General features: G+C 45.4%; 1 protein-coding gene across 2 annotated transcripts in view; it reads right to left on the bottom strand.

The window, feature by feature from the left end:
• The window catches only part of LOC126191448 (venom dipeptidyl peptidase 4-like), a 362149-nt gene that overhangs the window by 145746 nt on the left and 194756 nt on the right, over positions 1 to 21647 (bottom strand). For both annotated transcript variants that reach the window (XM_049932327.1, XM_049932328.1), the window contains exons 9-10: positions 12696 to 12819; positions 746 to 972 (exon numbers count right to left, since the gene is read on the bottom strand). In XM_049932327.1, the coding sequence (XP_049788284.1) occupies positions 746 to 972; positions 12696 to 12819 (351 nt within the window). The remainder of the gene's footprint in view (positions 1 to 745; positions 973 to 12695; positions 12820 to 21647) is intronic.

Here is a 21647-nt window from a genome sequence, read left to right as displayed (position 1 = left end):
ACGTGTGTACATCCAGAATGCAAGACCTGCCCCGTCTGGTATATCGTAATTTCTGGCTGTCGTCGTCGCACCTTAGATATATTACAGAGTGGCGTCATCCGTAGTCTGGAAGGATTTTATGTAGTGTGATATCAGTGAAGTACAATGGTCCATTGGTTTTAAAAGATTAAGAACGGGAGGAACCACAATAAACTTGCAACATAAGAAAAAACTTAAATTTTAACGATTCATTCATTGCTTACAATAATCCTAAGAAGTAGACTGTCTGCTGCTTGTGTCCACGTAATATGTCTGCTTGTAGCCGTTGACTCCAGATAAATTAATCCAAAAGTAGAACTCTGCAACGTCAGGTTTCACCATTTAGCACTGACTATTCGTAATGCCTAAATACTGGTATGATCCTCGATAACAACATGGTTTTTGAGTACACTTTCAAAAAAATTATATGAACAGGAGAAAACTGATGATATTTCTTGCAGGATTCGAACAGTTGTCACTTCTAGAAAAAAAAACCTACTAGTTTCCTTTTATTTGGCTCTTTAATTTAATGTTTTGATCCTATGAATCTTGGAACTAAAGTAGCAAAAATTTATCAATATTTGTTCGATTTCTACGTTTCCTGGAGGAAATAATAGCAATAAAAAATTGAAAAATCGATTATTTCAGAAACCCATCATTGCTTTGAAGAGCTACATTCAACAAATTCGAACTATGTTAGTCAACGCTGCTCCTGGCTGCAACTTACACGTATCCTTTGGGATCCCAGCCGTAGATCTGGGTGACGGTGAAGCGGCCCGAGGTAAGTGGCTTCTTGTTGCCGTTTGTGACGGCCACCACCTGCGGGAAGCTGGCCTCTTCCTCGTCGTCTGCCTGTTCCTCCCAGGCTATCGTCACGAACGAGCTCTCATTGCCCGCTCTGAAGTGAGCAGGCGTTACCTCGATCCAGCCGTCTGGGCGTGTCTCCTTGAGGCCCTGGTTCAAGAACACCATATGTACCTTCAACATGTCTCAAGACCACAACATTGTCTGCATGGAACTATAGTTACGTGTATTAAGGGGACCTGGACCCTCGTACACCTGGCATTCAAATTTAACCGAAATGTCTATTATTTATTTGTCTTTTGAAGATGGGGGTGGGGAATAACATGTTGGTTATAAAAGGCATTTCAGTTCAATGGTAATTATTGTTCAAATATTCATAGCTTGCAAGATTAAAACAAACAGGTTTTTCAACAGCTGATACTGGCAGTGATCTCTCACTTTATAATGTTTTATCTGAAGACTATGATAAAATGTCTGATGATAAACCGTACAAACACTAAATGTTTAACTTTTTGCCTCCCCAAGTTCACATAATCTCTTCGTTTCGTAGCAAAAAAGGAACATTTCTGGGAACTGGTGTTTCAAGTTTCAACGCTCCGCACTCCAGGGAGGAATTAACGAATCCCTTGGCAACTCTTGATCTATGCTCCTTTTGGCAGATTTAGCCTGTCATCTATCTTGCATCCCCAAACTGTTTTGCTTATTCTCACCGTTCTTCTTTCTCTCCTATACGAATGATATGACACTCTAGCACTTTGCATAACACGTGACAATAATATTCCCTTCGTAATAAGCAGTAATAGCATCACAAACTCCAAACTGTAGAGTGTAACACATTGAAGAGCCAAAGAAACTGTTACACCTGCCTTATGTAGTGTAGGCCCCCGCGAGCACGCAGAAGTACCGCAATACGACGTGGCATGGACTCGACTACTGTCTGAAGTAGTACTGGAGGAAACTGACACCGTGAATCATCCTGGGCTGTCCATAAATCCGTGACAGTACGAGGTGTTGGAGATCTCTTCTGCACAGCACGTTGTAAGGCATTCCAGATATGCTCAATAGTGTTCACGTATGGAGAGTTTAGTGGCCAGCGGAAGTGTTTAAACTCAGAAGTGTGTCCCTGGAGCCATTCAGTTGCAATTCTACGTGTGGGATGTCGCATTGTTCTGCTGGAATTGTTCACGTCCGTCGGAATGCACAATGGGCATGAATGGATGCAGGTGGTCAGACAGGATGCTTACCGTAAGTGTCATCTGTCAGCGTCGTATTTAGACGTATGAGGGGTCCCATATCACACAATTACAGAGCCTCCACCAGTTTGAACAATACCCTGCTGCCATGCAGGGTCCAGGGATTCATGAGGTTGTCTCCATACCCGTACACGACCATCCGCTCAATACAATTTGAAACGAGACTCGTCCCACCAGACAACGTGTTTGCAGCCATCAACAGTCCAATGTTAATGTTGACGGGCCCACGCGAGGTATAAAACCTTGTGTCGTGCAGTCATCAAGGGCACACTAGTGGGCCTTCAACTCCGAAAGCCCATATAGATGATGTTTCATTGAATGGTTCGCACGCTGACACTTGTTGATGGCCCAGCATTGAAATCTGCAGCAATTTGCGGAAGGGTTGTACTTCCGTCACGTTGAACGGTTCTCTTCAGTCGCCGTTGGTCCCGTTCTTGCAGAAATCTTTTTCCGGCCGCAGCGATGTCGGAGATTTGATGTTTGACCTGATTCCTGACATTCACGGTACACTCGGGTATGCTGTGTTCCATCGCTATTGCGCCGATTATAACACCATGTTCAAACGTACGTAAATCTTGATAAGCTGCCACTGTAGCAGCAGTAACCGATGTAACAGCGCCTCACACTCTTGTCTTATATGGACGTTGCCGACCGCGGCGCCGTATTCTGCCTGTTTACATACGTCTGTACTTGCACACGCTTGCCTACACCAATTCCTTCGACGCTTCAGTGTATAATCAACGAATGCGCGATTTCTCGGCGATATGTACTCAAGTGGTTTAAAATCTACGAACTTCTGGCCGAGCGCTTCGGGCATCTGTCCTAGTTGCTGCTACCATACCTATATAGCAGCACTACCTTCTGTGACGACGTTGGTGCTCGTTCCAGCGCCATACAAGGTAATGTTTTCGTTGTGCGTCCGCCGCGCCCGCTTCAGCCTTCCGACATATGGGTTCCAAGCCATGCTTAGTTGCAGGCCGCCGTCTTTATTGGGGGTGGTGTCACAAATTTTTATATTCATCACTTCATTTACTACGCTATTCTATAGACTTTAGTCCGTGTAATAGGAGATGTCTCTCCACTGTAGTATGATGTCCGTTTCCTAGAGCATACTCTGCTACAGCTCATTTCTCAAGGTACCGAAGGCGAGGGCATGTATCTTGTTCTAAACAGCGCTGGTCAATAGTACGGATAGTCTGTCCAACATAAAACTGTCCTAGTTACTTTTGCCGTTATGTCGACGAGACGTTCGTTGTGTGGTCCGTGGACTTGAAAAAGACTGGAGGGTTCTTGGGCCACATCAACAACATCCAAGAAAACATCAAGTTCATGATGGAGGTAGAGACAGTGGTGCATTACTGTTCCTCGACGTTCTCGTCCGCCGTGAAGCAGATGGGTGTTTCAGCCACAGTTCTTGTCCGAAACCCGCCCACAAGGACAGGTATCTGCACACTGACAGCTACCAACACGTTGTGTCCTGAGGACCTTGGTGCGTCGAGCCGCCTCAGACGCTGAAAACCTGACGAACGAACTGTGCCACTTACGGAAACTGTTGAAGAAAAACGGCTAGAACAACCGCAAGTAATCTTTCCGGAAACACGTAAACAGAAGGACCCCGACGAACCCGTGCAGAAGCTTGCGATTTTTCCTTTCTGTGGCTCAGGGGGACGACAGATTAGCCGCCTCCTGAAGAGGCGTGAAAAAGGTTCGTTCTTCAGGGCCCCAACAAAAACTAGACAGCTCAGGGGGTGTCTGAAAGACGATGTAGACCGTAGAACACCAGAAGTACATAAAATGACGTATGAATGTGGATGACGAGAGTTTTATGTTGGATAGACTGCGGGTGCTACTGTGTAGAACATGAGAGGCGCTTTCGCCTACGGTTCTCTGGGAAATCAGTGGTAGAAGAACGTGCTATAGGCAACGGAGATCGTATAGCATTCGATAAGCGGTCTGTCATCACATGGAATAACAGTTCCTGGGATAGTATAGTAAAAGTAGCGATCGAGGTAAAAAAATTGTGAGAAAACCCTGAACAAAGACGGTGCCCTGTAGCGAGGCACGGCCTAGGACCCGGCCATCGGGAGGTTGAGGCGGGTGCGGTGGGCGCGCAATGAAAACATTACCTTATATGGCGCCGGAGCAAACGCCAGTGATATCATAGAAGGCAGCGTAATGATACGAAGATCGCAGCAGCAACGTTTATAACGGGTGGCAGGGACAAAGAATCCAGTGAAATTTTTTTAAGTGCTTTATCTGAAAACTACCTTGAGCAGTTAAACAGAGAACCGACTCGTGGCGATAACATATTAGACCTTCTGGTGACAAACAGACCCGAACTATTTGAAAAAGTTAACGCAGAACAGGGAATCAGTGATCATAAAGCGGTTACGGCATCGATGATTTCAGCCGTAAATAGGAATATTAAAAAGGGTAGGAAGATTTTTCTGTTTAGAAAAAGTGACAAAAAGCAGATTTCAGAGTACCTGTTGGCTCAACACAAAAGTTTTGTCTCAAGTACTGATAGTGTTGAGGATCAGTGGACAAAGTTCAAAACCATCGTACGATAGATGAGTACACATACTCAAGCAAGATCGTAAGAGATGGAACAGAGCCACCGTGGTTCAACAACCGAGTTAGAAAACTGCTGCGGAAGCAAAGGGAACTTCACAGCAAACATAAACATAGCCAAAGCCTTGCAGACAAACAAAAATTACGCGAAGCGAAATGTAGTGTGAAGAGAGCTATGCGAGAGGCGTTCAATGAATTCGAAAGTAAAGTTCTATGTACTGACTCGGCAGAAAATTCTAAGAAATTTTGGTCTTATGTCAAAGCGGTAGGTGGATCAAAACAAAATGTCCAGACACTCTGTGACCAAAATGGTACTGAAACAGAGGATGACAGACTAAAGGCCGAAATATTAAATGTCTTTTTCCAAAGTTGTTTCACAGAGGAAGATTGCACTGTAGTTCCTTCTCTAGATTGTCGCACAGATGACAAAATGGTAGATATCGAAATAGACGACAGAGGGATAGAGAAACAATTAAAATCGCTCAAAAGAGGAAAGGCCTCTGGACCTGATGGGATACCAGTTCAATTTTACACAGAGTACGCGAAGGAACTTGCCCCCCTTCTTGCAGCGGTGTACCGTAGGTCTCTAGAAGAGCGTAGCGTTCCAAAGGATTGGAAAAGGGCACAGGTCATCCCCGTTTTCAAGAAGGGACGTCGAACAGATGTGCAGAACTATAGACCTATATCTCTAACGTCGATCAGTTGTAGAATTTTGGAACACGTATTGTGTTCGAGTATAATGACTTTTCTGGAGACTAGAAATCTACTCTGTAGGAATCAGCATGGGTTTCGAAAAAGACGGTCATGTGAAACCCAGCTCGCGCTATTCGTCCACGAGACTCAGAGGGCCATAGACGCGGGTTCACAGGTAGATGCCGTGTTTCTTGACTTCCGCAAGGCATTCGATACAGTTCCCCACAGTCGTTTATTGAACAAAGTAAGAGCATATGGACTATCAGACCAATTGTGTGATTGGATTGAGGAGTTCCTAGATAACAGGACGCAGCATGTTATTCTCAATGGAGAGAAGTCTTCCGAAGTAGGAGTAATTTCAGGTGTGCCGCAGGGGAGTGTCATAGGACCGTTGCTATTCACAATATACATAAATGACCTGGTGGATGACATCGGAAGTTCACTGAGGCTTTTTGCAGATGATGCTGTGGTGTATCGAGAGGTTGTAACAATGGAAAATTGTACTGAAATGCAGGAGGATCTCCAGCGAATTGACGCATGGTGCAGGGAATGGCAACTGAATCTCAATGTAGACAAGTGTAATGTGCTGCGAATACACAGAAAGATAGATCCTTTATCATTTAGCTACAAAATAGCAGGTCAGCAACTGGAAGCAGTTAATACCATAAATTATCTGGGAGTACGCATTAGGAGTGATTTAAAATGGAATGATCATATAATGTTGATTGTCGGTAAAGCAGATGCCAGACTGAGATTCATTGGAAGAATGCTAAGGAAATGCAATCCGAAAACAAATGAAGTAGGTTACAGTACGCTTGTTCGCCCACTGCTTGAATACTGCTCAGCAGTGTGGGATCCGTACCAGATAGGGTTGATACAAGACATAGAGAAGATCCAACGGAGAGCAGCGCGCTTCGTTACAGGATCATTTAGTAATCGCGAAAGCGTTAAGGAGATGATAGATAAACTCCAGTGGAAGACTCTGCAGGAGAGACGCTCAGTAGCTCGGTACGGGCTTTTGTCAAAGTTTCGACAACATACCTTCACCGAAGAGTCAAGCAGTATATTGCTCCCTCCTACGTATATCTCGCGAAGAGACCATGAGGATAAAATCAGAGGCATACCGACAATCCTTCTTTCCACGAACAATACGAGACTGGAATAGAAGGGAGAACCGATAGAGATACTGAAGGTACCCTCCGCCACACACCGTCAGGTGGCTTGCGGAGTATGGATGTAGATGTAGATGTAAGACATTCACCACTTGACAAAGGCCGAGGAGTTGTTGTTGTTGTTGTGGTCTTCAGTCCTGAGACTGGTTTGATGCAGCTCTCCATGCTACTCTATCCTGTGCAAGCTTCTTCATCTCCCAGTATCTACTGCAACCTACATCCTTCTGAATCTGCTTAGTATATTCATCTCTTGGTCTCCCTCTACGATTTTTACCCTCCACACTGCCCTGTCTACAAATCTGCAACCTTCACAAGGATTATGTTCCAAATGGATCCAGGCAGTTGATGCAAACACAAAACACAGACAGGCAGAGCATTTTTATTTACATATCAACAATCTACCATAAGCTGTCGTCGACATTACAAGGCCACATTTCAGAGATCCGCCCGACATGGAGCTATTCACGGCATGTCTTTATGGTGGTACACAGAATCAAAACAACAGTGTGGACTAACGGGTTTTCAGGTCCGTAAGGCTTCCTTGCACTGTATGTTGGAGTCCATGTCTCCTCACACACAAACTCAGCACTGTTATAGCTGGTTTCAGGAATGACAGCGGTTCTAGTTTAGGTTTTTTCTGCGCACCTGCGTCACACAGTCTTCCACAAACATTAAGCGTTAAGTAACGTTCTGTAAGCTGAGCTGTTGACGTAGAAGCCACTTCGAGCATTAAACATGGTGGTAGCGAGTTATTTACTGAATTTTTATTCCTTTTGTTGCGAGTTGAAATTGCCCATGGTGGTAAGCAACAAATTATATAAGGGACAGTCAGATGAAAACGAAGTAAACTGTTTATTACACACATCAAGAAAACTTTTGCATCACCTCGGCTCCGAGAATTCCGGAACCTGCACAGAAAATTGGAATAGAGATCAACATAAACATCATTGCCGCCCTTTTTATTCCACATGAAAACCACACATTGCATGTTGTACCACCATACAGCGGGACGTTCAGAGGTGGTGGTTCAGATTGCTGTACACACCGGTACCTCTAATACCCAGTAGCACGTCTTCTGGCATTGATGCATGCCTGTATTCAATGTGACGTACTATCCACAGGTTCATCAGGGCACTGTTGGTCCAGATTGTCTCACTGCTCAACGGCGATTCGGCGTAGATTCCTCAGAGTGATTGGTGGGTCACATCGTCCATCAACAGCCCTTTTCAGTCTATCCCAGGCATGTTCGATAGGGTTCATGTCTGGAGAACATGCTGGACACTCTAGTTGAGCGGTGTCGTTATCATCAAGGAAGTCATGGAGGCGGGAACTGTCGTCCATGAAGATGAATGCCTCACCCTTATGCTGCCGATATGGTTGCACTATCGGCCGGAGAATGACATTCACGTATCGTACAGCCGTTACGGCGCTTTCTGTGACCTCCAGCGGCGTACGTCGGCCCCACACAATGCCACACCCCAAAACAGCAGGGAACCTCCACCTTGCTGCACTCGCTGGACAGTAAGGCATTCAGCCTCACTGGGTTGCCTCCAAACACGTTTCCGACGATTGTCTGGTTGAAGGTGTATGCGACACTCATCGGTGAAGAGAACGTGACGCCAGTCCTGAGCGGTCCATTCGGCATGTTGCTGGGCCCATCTGTACCCCCCTGCATGGTGTCGTGGTTGCAAAGATGGACCTCGCCATGTACTTCGTTGGGCATCATGCAGCCTACTGCGCACAGTTTGAGTCGTAACACGTCGTGTAATGTACGAAAAGCATTATTCAACATGGTGGCGTTGCTATCAGGATTCCTCCGAGCCATAATCCGTAGGTAGCGGTCATCCACAGCAGTAGTAGCCCTTGGGAGGCCTGAGCGAGGCATGTCATCGACAGTTCCTGTCTCTCTGTATCTGCTCCATGTCCGAACAAGATCGCTTTGGTTCACTCCGTGACTACTGGATACTTCCCTTATTGAGAGCCCTTCCTGGCACAAAGTAACAATTCGGACATCGAACCGCGGTATTGACCGTCTTGGCATGGTTGAACAACAGACAACACGAGCCGTACAACTCGTTCCCGGTGGAATGAACGGAACTGATCGGCTGTCGGACCACCTCAGTCTAATAGGCGCTGCTCATGCATGGTTGTTTACATCTTTGGACGGGTTTAGTCACATCTCTGAATAGTCAAAGGGACTGTGTTTGTGATGCGTTATCCACAGTGAACGTCTATCTTCATGAGTTCTGGGAACCGGGGTGATGCAAAACTCTTTTTGAAGTGTGTATTTCAGAAGTAATCATCATAAATCTTATTTAGTCCACTACGAGGCAAGACTGTAAGCGCCTTAATGAAAAATGTCTGCGCTTGCCTTTGGAACCATGATGGTAGCGAGACGTGGTAGCTTTTGGCCGAAGCATATACACTCCTGGAAATTGAAATAAGAACACCGTGAATTCATTGTCCCAGGAAGGGGAAACTTTATTGACACATTCCTGGGGTCAGATACATCACATGATCACACTGACAGAACCACAGGCACATAGACACAGGCAACAGAGCATGCACAATGTCGGCACTAGTACAGTGTATATCCACCTTTCGCAGCAATGCAGGCTGCTATTCTCCCATGGAGACGATCGTAGAGATGCTGGATGTAGTCCTGTGGAACGGCTTGCCATGCCATTTCCACCTGGCGCCTCAGTTGGACCAGCGTTCGTGCTGGACGTGCAGACCGCGTGAGACGACGCTTCATCCAGTCCCAAACATGCTCAATGGGGGACAGATCCGGAGATCTTGCTGGCCAGGGTAGTTGACTTACACCTTCTAGAGCACGTTGGGTGGCACGGGATACATGCGGACGTGCATTGTCCTGTTGGAAAAGCAAGTTCCCTTGCCGGTCTAGGAATGGTAGAACGATGGGTTCGATGACGGTTTGGATGTACCGTGCACTATTCAGTGTCCCCTCGACGATCACCAGTGGTGTACGGCCAGTGTAGGAGATCGCTCCCCACACCATGATGCCGGGTGTTGGCCCTGTGTGCCTCGGTCGTATGCAGTCCTGATTGTGGCGCTCACTTGCACGGCGCCAAACACGCATACGACCATCATTGGCACCAAGGCAGAAGCGACTCTCATCGCTGAAGACGACACGTCTCCATTCGTCCCTCCATTCACGCCTGTCGCGACACCACTGGAGGCGGGCTGCACGATGTTGGGGCGTGAGCGGAAGACGGCCTAACGGTGTGCGGGACCGTAGCCCAGCTTCATGGAGACGGTTGCGAATGGTCCTCGCCGATACCCCAGGAGCAACAGTGTCCCTAATTTGCTGGGAAGTGGCGGTGCGGTCCCCTACGGCACTGCGTAGGATCCTACGGTCTTGGCGTGCATTCGTGCGTCACTGCGGTCCGGTCCCAGGTCGACGGGCACGTGCACCTTCCGCCGACCACTGGCGACAACATCGATGTACTGTGGAGACCTCACGCCCCACGTGTTGAGCAATTCGACGGTACGTCCACCCGGCCTCCCGCATGCCCACTATACGCCCTCGCTCAAAGTCCGTCAACTGCACATACGGTTCACGTCCACGCTGTCGCGGCACGCTACCAGTGTTAAAGACTGCGATGGAGCTCCGTATGCCACGGCAAACTGGCTGACACTGACGGCGGCGGTGCACAAATGCTGCGCAGCTAACGCCATTCGACGGCCAACACCGCGGTTCCTGGTGTGTCCGCTGTGCCGTGCGTGTGATCATTGCTTGTACAGCCCTCTCGCAGTGTCCGGAGCAAGTATGGTGGGTCTGACACACCGGTGTCAATGTGTTCTTTTTTCCATTTCCAGGAGTGTAGGTGGCCACTAATGCCTTTCTTCAGGGCTCCAAAAATGTGTTAATCGCGTGTGAAGGGGGTTGGGGGAGGGTTGGGACTGTTTGGAGGATGTGTATGGGCTGCCCACCGAAACTTCAACGTAGTCGAAAAAATAGGTACGCCAACTCTGGGGAAGTAATTTTTCTCTTTGGCTGCGAGGGCCCATTTCTCAATGACTTTCTGGAACACGGCGCTCCAATTAACGCACAGCAGTATCTAGACACTTTGCAAAAACTGAAGTGCGCCATCTTGTTCAAACGCTCGGAATGTTGACGGACGCCATCATACTGTTACAGAATAATGCTCACCCTCACGTTGCCAACGTTGTTTCGCTGCGGAATTTTCGCTGGCAAACCATTACACAGTTTCCATACAGTCCCTATCTCTCCTCATGGGATTTCCATATTTTAGGAAGTGTGAAACAAGGTATTGTGGCCGTCTATTTGCTTCGGACGAAGAGGCGCAAGCCTGGGCGCAATCATGGTTTCGTAGGCAACCGCAGAAATCTTTCCACGAAGGCACTGGCCACCTTGTGTTACATCGGGATAAATGTATTAACACTTAACTTTACTTCCTTTTTGTCTCTATGTCTCGTTTTGATTTGACTGACCCTTATACATTTTAGCGAGCGAGAGACGTAATTTGCAGGATACACGCTTTCTTCATGTCCATCCATGCGTTTACCGGAACTATCACTTGGAACCGGCAGCGCTGCTATCCCTAACCGTAGCACGAGCTGCGCGGTCCGCCATCGTTCGTGTATCTGACCGTACCACCGCCGTCCGCATTAGCACGTAATGTCGTCTTTAGATCTTTTTGTGTCCGCAGACTACCTATTTGGGTCAGCAATGACATCTTCAGATCTGCAGAAAGACATGGGAAAAACACTTTTATAACTGGTAAATTCTCTACAGCTTAAAACAATAAAATAGGCCACAATAAGAAGTATTACCGACATGCATTTTAGGTATGACGAGGCGTGCCTGTTTTAAAAACATGTCCTAATATAATGGAGCGTCGATGCCATTGTGGGTCCAATATATTAGAACACATTTTTAAAGCAGGTGAAAGCAGGTGTGACTCGTCATATTTAATGTGCATTATGTTCACACGTCAGTAATACTTTTTATTATGGCCTATTTTACTGCTTTAAGCTTTAGACGATCTACTGGTTGTAAAAGTGGTTTCCCTTATTTTGCTACAGATCAGAAGATAATCATTGCTAACGGAAACCGGTAGTCTGAGGATCTAACAAGTTTGTGATCATAGAAGGAAATAAATTTATTCTACATTTTCTGGATCACTGTTCTATTCTCAACCACGTCGTAGCTTGTGAGTCTATTATTATTCGGTTATGTATGTACCTTCCTTGCATGTACCGCAAAACCTATTGAATAACACTTTATTAGTACAACCGGTTCCGTAAGTTGCATCATCAGGTACGTAATCAAATCATTTACGGCGAAACGTAGAGACTATTGGACGCCCCAATATCTGTCATGTTGTTGTAAAAGTCCTTAAAAGGAACGGTATCCAAAGTTTTGGTCAGATATTTAACATGGGCGTCTACCTCTTATTTCGACTCTTATTTCGACAACCACTCTTTTAAGAAAGTTTCGGTACAATACGAAGACTGATGGGGGCGTCCAATAATTTCTATGTTTCACTGTTAAAGATTTGATTACGTAATGCAACCTTAGTGTTGCGAAACAGGTTGTGCTAATAAAGCATTACGTGACAGCTGTGTTGGTTTTGTTTAAGAAAAATAAAATCGCTGTATAGCGTTGTGTTTGCATTGGACCAAGAATGTAATTTACAAAGCAGACGACAAAGAATTACGTTATTCTTGTAAATTACCGTAGGTAACTTAACAGTTGACTGTTGTAAAATGTTAGCCAAATACGAAAACTGGTTCGACAGAATTATTATCTGTGGAATAACGTAAAAGTTTCAGTGACAGATTGTTTCAGTGTACATGCTGTGACGAACATGTCTCAGAAATTTTTAGAAAATAATTTAGAAATACATAGAATGAAGCTAAATAGGAAATTCATCATTTTAAAGCGGAAAGTCTTTACTTCGTTCGTACACGAAAAACCCGAACACGAAATCGTCATTTCCTGGGTCCAGGTCCCCGTATTAGCACTTTTGTTTTAGTGTAAGAAGTGGACGCTTCACTTTCTGAACGAAATACACCTCTGGCTGCAAGGCTCAGAAGGTCACACACACACACACACACACACACACACACACACACACACACACAGAGAGAGAGAGAGAGAGAGAGAGAGAGAGAGAGAGAGAGAGAGAATACGTACCCTATGTATGACGCCAGAGCTTGTGTTGTAGCTTACGAACTGCACTACGTTGCCCACACGGTTCGCCCACGAAGCCAGCAGTGTGTCAGAGCTCGCCCAGGTGACAGCGTAAAGGATGTGGTCCCTGCAAAGACAAGAAATGATATGAAATGTAGTTTGTGGAGGTCACGATGGCAGTTTGGCGAAATACGAGTGCAAAGACAAAACAATTACAGCCTAATTCTGTAAGAGCTGAAACCGAACTCCACCGACAAAATGATACATCATAATATTTTAGTATTATAATAGATGTATCTGAATAGCATTAGAACAAAAGGGATATTTTCTACAATTAAAACATTATCCAGCAGTATTTTTAACCAGTGGTACTCGTTAAGTATCAACGATGTTTTCGTAATGACTTGAACTAATGGACCATTGTCGCAGATGCTGACAACGTTGTCGCAACAGCATCGACTGACTGTAAGACTGTTCACATCAGGTTAACTTAGAACTTTTGTAATGCATATCCAGTAAATTTCACTGAGAAAATTGAAGAATAACGCTATTCATGTTAAATCCTATCTCCTCGATAATGTCATAAACCTCAGTAACTTATCTCGACTAGGAACGACGTCGCTTCTTTTGTAATGGAACGGAGTATCCTTGATGAATTTGTAGTCTGCCAATTAACAAAACTAATGTATTTCAAAACTGTGCCAGTTTTCTTTTTCGTGCAAAAGTGTCTGCATTACAATAATCTCTCAGTAAGTCTGTTCATATAACAATCACGGACATGTAAAACATATGTGATTAGGATGAAAGTGTTATTACAACAACAGGAAAAATATTTGAACACACTAATAATGACCAATTAAAACTATGTTTTATCTACTTTTTCATGATTTTCTGTTAGTATTTCAGCGTTGCAAATAATTTTAATTTAAGGTTTAGAATTCAAAATTATTTTAAACAGTGAAATACTATAATCTTTATTTTTGAAGTTTATGAGTTTAGCAATTCGAATCTCCTGCAGAGGAAAATGTGCCTCCTTTGTGTGAAGTAACGTATTTTGACTGTAGTAGATATGTCACCTATTTCACCATGTAGCCACTTCCGTAACAATTATTTGCATGTTCCTTTTTTCTCCAAATTATTACACTTTATTTTCTTTAGCGATTTAAAACCGTATTTAAAATTTCTCTTTTTTGTTTAGTAAAGAGAGTCTGCTGGTTTCGTGTACGAGCTGTCTCGTCATCAGACGTTTATTTAAGTAGCTTACAAAAGAAGCTCATCGAACAAAAAGTTAGTCGCCCCAGTGCGCACGCGTAGATGAATCGTTAAGCCTTTGCAGATGGCAGAGCGATCGAGTCACGTGCTCAACCGCACGAGCAATTGGCTCTACGTGAGGTCAACGCAGTAGCGAACAGTGAGACATTTACATGTATGATTCAAGCGGACATTTACGTAAACATGGGTAAATGTAAGGACGTAACAGAGTGGCGAAAGAGGCAATCGTGTTTGGCCAGGCCCGAGGGCGTACACTGTGTGAAGTTGACGGAGTTTTTGGTGTTTTGTGGAAGACTATTCGACGCGTCTCCAAGCAGTGGCGTAACGCACGTGGCCACGTGGTCGGAGAAAGATCCTGGCAGAGCTACCGGAAGCGCGTTTTACGGCTTGTGAAACAAAATCGCATCCAAGTCCAATAGAAATTAGTGCAGGAATGAATGAAGGTCCATCCCCACCTGTTAGTGAGGGAACATTGTGGCGGAAATCGCACGCAATGAACTTTATTGGAGTCAGCCACCTCGAAAGAGGCCTTTGTTCACACGGGCACATAAAGCTGCGGGACGGCACTGTGGAAGCAATCATCTAACATAGACAGCAGCTGATTGGCACAATGTACTGTTGCTGACCGATTCACGTTTGGGCCTATATTCAAATGAAGTCACAATGCACCGTAGGTCAAATGAACCATTTCATGCTGAACGTATGGAAGATCAGATTCAAGCCAGAGATGGGTCTATGATGTTTTGGGGCGTTTTTCCTGTCATGAATTGGGTCTACTAAGAGAGGTGACCACTAACAAAATGGCCAAATGTGTGTGACATCTTATGGGACTTAACTGCTAAGGTCATCAGTCCCTAAGGCTACACACTAATTAACCTACATTACCCTAAGGACAAACACACACACCTATGCCCGAGGGAGGACTCGAACCTCCGCCGGGGCCAGCCGCATAGGACCACTAACATGAACCATTACGTTTAAATGAACATCGCTAATGATCAGGCGCTGCAGTTCAACCAACATCTGCATGATGAGTGTACTATTGACACCCCGGTTTTTTCAAGGTAATGACAGAACAGTTCACCGAGCTAAAAGAATATGTGATGGTGTTCTGAACACTCCGCCGCCTGTTACATCTCGACTGATCTTCATAATCCCTTGACTTTAAGGCCATAACAAATCTGTGAGACATGTTGGAACAGCAGGTAAAACAACAGCTCAGTGTCCCCGCAATTTGGTGCGACACACCTGCACAACCGTGTTGACTTATCGAACCGAAACGTTTATCAAGTCTACGGTTCAGATTACGCGTTATGAAATGATTCTTGTTATGATTTCCTTAGGAGTCACTAATTTTTTGTCTGGTGAGCTTAGTTACTGTTTCGATAGCCAGGTAACAACCTAGTTCAGTAGTTCCCGACCTTTCTTAGACCATTACCCCTGAGTGCAATCAGACATTAGCTTGTGCCGCTACCTCCCTCGTTGCCATTTGCTGTCCTCCCACTCACATTATGATCGACTTTAGCATCTGACTAAACTGTAGAACGAAAGATTTTTCTTGGAATACTTTTATTTTTAAAAAGATGACAGATGTGAAAGATGAATGATACACTCCTGGAAATGGAAAAAAGAACACATTGACACCGGTGTGTCAGACCCACCATACTTGCTCCGGACACTGCGAGAGGGCTGTACAAGCAATGATCACACGCACGGCACAGTGGACACACCAGGAACCGCGGTGTTGGCCGTCGAATGGCGCTAGCTGCGCAGCATTTGTGCACCGCCGCCGCCAGTGTCAGCCAGTTTGCCGTGGCATACGGAGCTCCATCGCAGTCTTTAACACTGGTAGCATGCCGCGACAGCGTGGACGTGAACCGTATGTGCAGTTGACGGACTTTGAGCGAGGGCGTATAGTGGGCATGCGGGAGGCCGGATGGATGTACCGCCGAATTGCTCAACACGTGGGGCGTGAGGTCTCCACAGTACATCGATGTTGTCGCCAGTGGTCGGCGGAAGGTGCACGTGCCCGTCGACCTGGGACCGGACCGCAGCAACGCACGGATGCACACCAAGACCGTAGGATCCTACGCAGTGCCGTAGGGGACCGCACCGCCACTTCCCAGCAAATTAGGGACACTGTTGCTCCTGGGGTATCGGCGAGGACCATTCGCAACCGTCTCCATGAAGCTGGGCTACGGTCCCGCACACCGTTAGGCCGTCTTCCGCTCACGCCCCAACATCGTGCAGCCCGCCTCCAGTGGTGTCGCGACAGGCGTGAATGGAGGGACGAATGGAGACGTGTCGTCTTCAGCGATGAGAGTCGCTTCTGCCTTGGTGCCAATGATGGTCGTATGCGTGTTTGGCGCCGTGCAGGTGAGCGCCACAATCAGGACTGCATACGACCGAGGCACACAGGGCCAACACCCGGCATCATGGTGTGGGGAGTGATCTCCTACACTGGCCGTACACCACTGGTGATCGTCGAGGGGACACTGAATAGTGCACGGTACATCCAAACCGTCATCGAACCCATCGTTCTACCATTCCTAGACTGGCAAGGGAACTTGCTGTTCCAACAGGACAATGCACGTCCGCATGTATCCCGTGCCACCCAACGTGCTCTAGAAGGTGTAAGTCAACTACCCTGGCCAGCAAGATCTCCGGATCTGTCCCCCATTGAGCATGTTTGGGACTGGATGAAGCGTCGTCTCACGCGGTCTGCACGTCCAGCACGAACGCTGGTCCAACTGAGGCGCCAGGTGGAAATGGCATGGCAAGCCGTTCCACAGGACTACATCCAGCATCTCTACGATCGTCTCCATGGGAGAATAGCAGCCTGCATTGCTGCGGAAGGTGGATATACACTGTACTAGTGCCGACATTGTGCATGCTCTGTTGCCTGTGTCTATGTGCCTGTGGTTCTGTCAGTGTGATCATGTGATGTATCTGACCCCAGGAATGTGTCAATAAAGTTTCCCCTTCCTGGGACAATGAATTCACGGTGTTCTTATTTCAATTTCCAGGAGTGTATTTTGCGCGTGCGCGTGCGCGTGCGCGTGCGCAGGGGCCGATGACCTCCGCAATTCTGTGATAAACTTACAAAACAGAAAAGCATGCTTTTCGCTGTACACAATTTTTATTAATAAACGGTTTTACATAAGTAATTTTTGCTACTGAAGTTGGCGTGACATTGGTAAGATCAAAAAAAGTTCAAATGTGTGTGAAATCTTATGGAACTTAAACTGCTAAGGTCATCAGTCCCTAAGCTGACACACTACTTAACCTAAATTATCCTAAGGACAAACACACACACACATGCCCGAGGGAGGACTCGAACCTCCGCCGGGACCAGCCGCACAGTCCATGACTGCAGCGCCTTAGACCGCGCGGCGGTGAGTGCAAGGTTTTATTCTTAACACCAATTCCCATATTAATTTTGAATAGCATTAGTGTGAATAGATTTTTCTGTAATACATTGGTACAAGTCTGCGACATATCATTCGCGCGGTGCAATAAACTTTAAAGGCACACTATGAAATGAAGTCCAATAGGCTAGAAACAATATTGTTAAAAGATGTTTAGCTTTACCGCATTTGCGTAACCAAATACTTAATAGTTATTACTTCCGAGTACTATTACTTGAAATTCACGTGTACGTATGAGCATTCCATTAAGAACTAAGTAATCTATGCTATAAAATATTAAGTTAGCTACGGTAAAACTATTTGTACAGTATCTCTCGGGAACTGTAGAACATATATTCAGGTACGATAGCGAACAGGGACTAGACAACTGTAGAGTAACGTTAATAGGTACATCAAACGTCTACCAAAAAGTGACAGTCTAATTAAACGTACTTAATTATTCTTGCTCATCAAAGTGACACAGTGCAAACTACTTGCAATGAACATTGCAAGGTTGCAATAGGCCATTCCTCAGAGCGGCGCACTATTGCACGTCTTGAGTAGGACAACCACCAGTGAAACTGCAAAGAAGCTGACTGGAAGCGAGTAGTCTGACCTAACGCGTCATGATTTTGTCTTTTCAAATAATAAAGGGCGTGGAGCATACAAATGGCCCAATTAAGTGTTTGTATGGAGGGTGTGGTTTAGACCAAATAAGTTGCTCTGATGTATTAGAGGTGGTTCTCGTACCATGATTTAGGCCCACGCTTTTAGAGTATCGTGAACATGGACCAGTATTTCACCCTTCTCGGTGACCAAATGTTTGTCTTTAATCGACAGCTTTGAGATGAGTCTGCTGTAGACACCGTCGTTTCCAAGATGTCAACATGCATGCTGCCCACCTACGTTTCTCGTTTGATGGACACTGTCCACCCAATAGCACCTCCACTTGACCGCTAAGTCACATGAACTTACTCCCATAGAAAATAGATCTGCCCATCTGAAAGGCCGAGAGAAATGGGGGAAACAACAACCCCTATTTGATAAATCTATCTGATCTAATCACCAGTGAGAGGAGTCAGCTGATTTTAGCGGAAGAAGCTTGTGGACATGTACTAAGGCCATGCTATAGGCCATGTTAAAAGGTGTTAGCGTGATGTCTCCTGGAACTGACTAAATCTTTATCTGGAGTTTCATGTCAACAGTGTGTCATATGCTGATACCGTTGTGTTTTTCTCAGTACAGAGACCGGTGATAGATGCGGAGGGGAACGGGGTTGGTAGCAGAACACCGAGGCCTTGCCACGAGCCACCGCAACAGTTCAAACTGCTATAGCAAACCTTGGGAAGGCTATGTGGCCACTGTCCAGCTAGGAGTGAGTTTTTCACTTGTGAAGGGTGTCCAACAAAGGACTTACTGATTTTAACACGAAATAATATGAAAACAAAGATCGACAGAAGAATGTAACGAATGGTGCGGTTATTGTGAAAGCTATAAGAATTTTATACGAAAGTTCGGAAGTAGTAGTTACGAAAGCTGCCAACAGATGGCGCTGTAATCGCAAAACGTAATGTCAATCAATAGTACCCCGAAGAACTGGACGATCAGTTCGACCACCGAAACGTGGAAGGAGCTCAAGCGCTGAAATGATGTACGTTATAGAACAGCATACGTTTCTGGTACTGAAATATCACAGGTTGGAATACCGCATTATGGCAACAATGCACAGTGTTCAGTTTCGCGATGAGTCGCAGTCACGCACAAATTTTCATATGCCGCTGTGGGTCGTTCATTGGTACCTATTATAGCCAAGTTTTAAGTTCGGGAGTAAATTTCAGTATTTGAAACTATAGTTCATCATCAGTTACAAATTTTATCTGCTGTTATTGTTCCCCGATTTCAGCAAACTGTAACAGACGTAAAAGATATTTGAAAGTGTAATTCTTATTACTCCCGAGTGACAACCAGGACGAAGGCGAGCAGCACTCACCGGGTCGTTTATCATCTTTGACACATTTTCTAGCCCTACGCAGACTTCATACCCTCTGTTACACCACTGATGGTGACTAATGTCACTTCAAATCCGGCAACGTTTTTCTAAACATCGCTCAAGCTGAATCGTATACTATTTGCGAAATTTAACAGTTGTAGAAATACTACCCTAGGTTTCTTAATCTACAGATGTACTACACTGACGAAAGTACCGTACTAGACAGCCTAAATAAAAACTTTTCATGGCAGATTTTTTATCGTCATTCTAACAATTCCACCAAATTACCTTATTGTAACGAGAAGATTCTCAGCAGGAGAAGTATCGAATCAACAGTTTCTAACTTGCTTTTTAAGAGCAGCTGGTACTAAAGGAGAATACAGGCTTTGTCGGCGAATTTAGATGATGGAGCCCTCTCGGGTTGTCAGCCGAGTCGTTCTGCGGCAACGTTTCGACGAGTTTCCTACTCTTCAACTCCAGGCGAAGTTGTCATCTGAAGATAACGAGCAGGAAACTTGTCGAAACGTTGCCGCAGAACGATGCCTTAACTCTGCTGGTAACCCGGGAGGACTTCATCATAGCGGACACTAGTTGATGGAAAAAGTGGAAACTGGACTCATCCTGTTGAATTCGTAGGAATTGTGTTAGTGCTGAGAGAGCTAACGATAAATCAGAGCCGAACTATGACATTTACAGCATCGTACAGGTACACCTAATACTTCCTCTTCGTTTCCAATTTGTAAGGTTTAAATAATGGTAAAGTACAGTAACGTCATCTTCAAAAGAGCTTATGATTGCGACTGAAACTGAAACGTGATTCGTGTTCTCTCGTTGCTTGTCGTGTGAGCGTCGAATCGCGCGACCTTCATTGTAACGTGTCTAATCGCGTCGTGTATCGACTTAGTGTGGACCGCACCTAAGATGTGACTTGGCGAGCCAGATTTTCACAATTCTTGGTAATGAAGCATTCGATTTTGTTTGTATCTGGTTCACAGATGGAGCACACTTCCAACTGAAGAGATTATTGAATAAACAAAACTGGCAATTGTTCAAATGTCTCTGAGCACTATGGGACTTAACTTCTTTTTCCAAAGCCGTTTCACAGAGGAAGACCGCACTGCAGTTCCTTCTCTAAATCCTCGCACGAACGAAAAAATGGCTGACATCGAAATAAGTGTCCAAGGAATAGAAAAGCAACTGGAATCACTCAACAGAGGAAAGTCCACTGGACCTGACGGGATACCATTTCGATTCTACACAGAGTACGCGAAAGAACTTGCCCCCCTTCTAACAGCCGTGTACCGCAAGTCCCTAGAGGAACGGAAGGTTCCAAATGATTGGAAAAGAGCACAGGTAGTCCCAGTCTTCAAGAAGGGCCGTCGAGCAGATGCGCAAAACTATATCTCTGACGTCGATCTGTTGTAGAATTTTAGAACATGTTGTTTGCTCGCGTATCATGTCGTTTTTGGAAACCCAGAATCTACTCTGTAGGAGTCAACATGGATTGCGGAAACAGCGATTGTGTGAGACCCAACTCGCTTTATTTGTTCACGAGACCCAGAAATTATTAGATACAAGCTCCCAGGTAGATGCCATTTTCTTTAACTTCCGCAAGGCCTTCGATACAGTTTCGCACTGTCGCCTGATAAACAAAGTAAGAACCTACGGAATATAAGACCAGCTGTGTGGCTGGATTGAAGAGTTTTTAGCAAACAGAATACAGCAAGTTGTTACCAATGGAGAGACGTCTACAGACGTTAAAGTAGCCTCTGGCGTGCCATAGGGGAGTGTTATGGGACCATTGCTTTTCACAATATATATAAACGACCTAGTAGACAGTGTCGGAAGTTCCATGCGGCTTTTCGCGGATGATGCTGTAGTATACAGAGAAGTTGCAGCATTAGAAAATTGTAGCGAAATGCAGGAAGATCTGCAGCAGATAGGCACTTGGTGCAGGGAGTGGCAACTGACCCTTAACATAGACAAATGTAATGCATTGCGAATACATAGAAAGAAGGATCCTTTATTGTATGCTTATATGATAGCGGAACAAACACTGGTAGCAGTTACTTCTGTAACATATCTGGGAGTATGCGTACGGAACGATTTGAAGTGGAATGATCATATAAAATTAATTTTTGGTAAGGCGGGTACCAGGTTGAGATTCATTGGGAGAGTCCTTAGAAAATGTAGTCCATCAACAAAGGAGGTGGCTTACAAAACACTCGTTCGACCTATACTTGAGTATTGCTCATCAGTGTGGAATCCGTACCAGATCGGGTTGAC

This window comes from Schistocerca cancellata, chromosome 6 (assembly GCF_023864275.1).
Source record: "Schistocerca cancellata isolate TAMUIC-IGC-003103 chromosome 6, iqSchCanc2.1, whole genome shotgun sequence".
NCBI lineage: Eukaryota > Metazoa > Arthropoda > Insecta > Orthoptera > Acrididae > Schistocerca > Schistocerca cancellata.
Note: the sequence above shows the minus strand (reverse complement) of the source record. Positions and strands in the feature narration are given on the sequence as shown.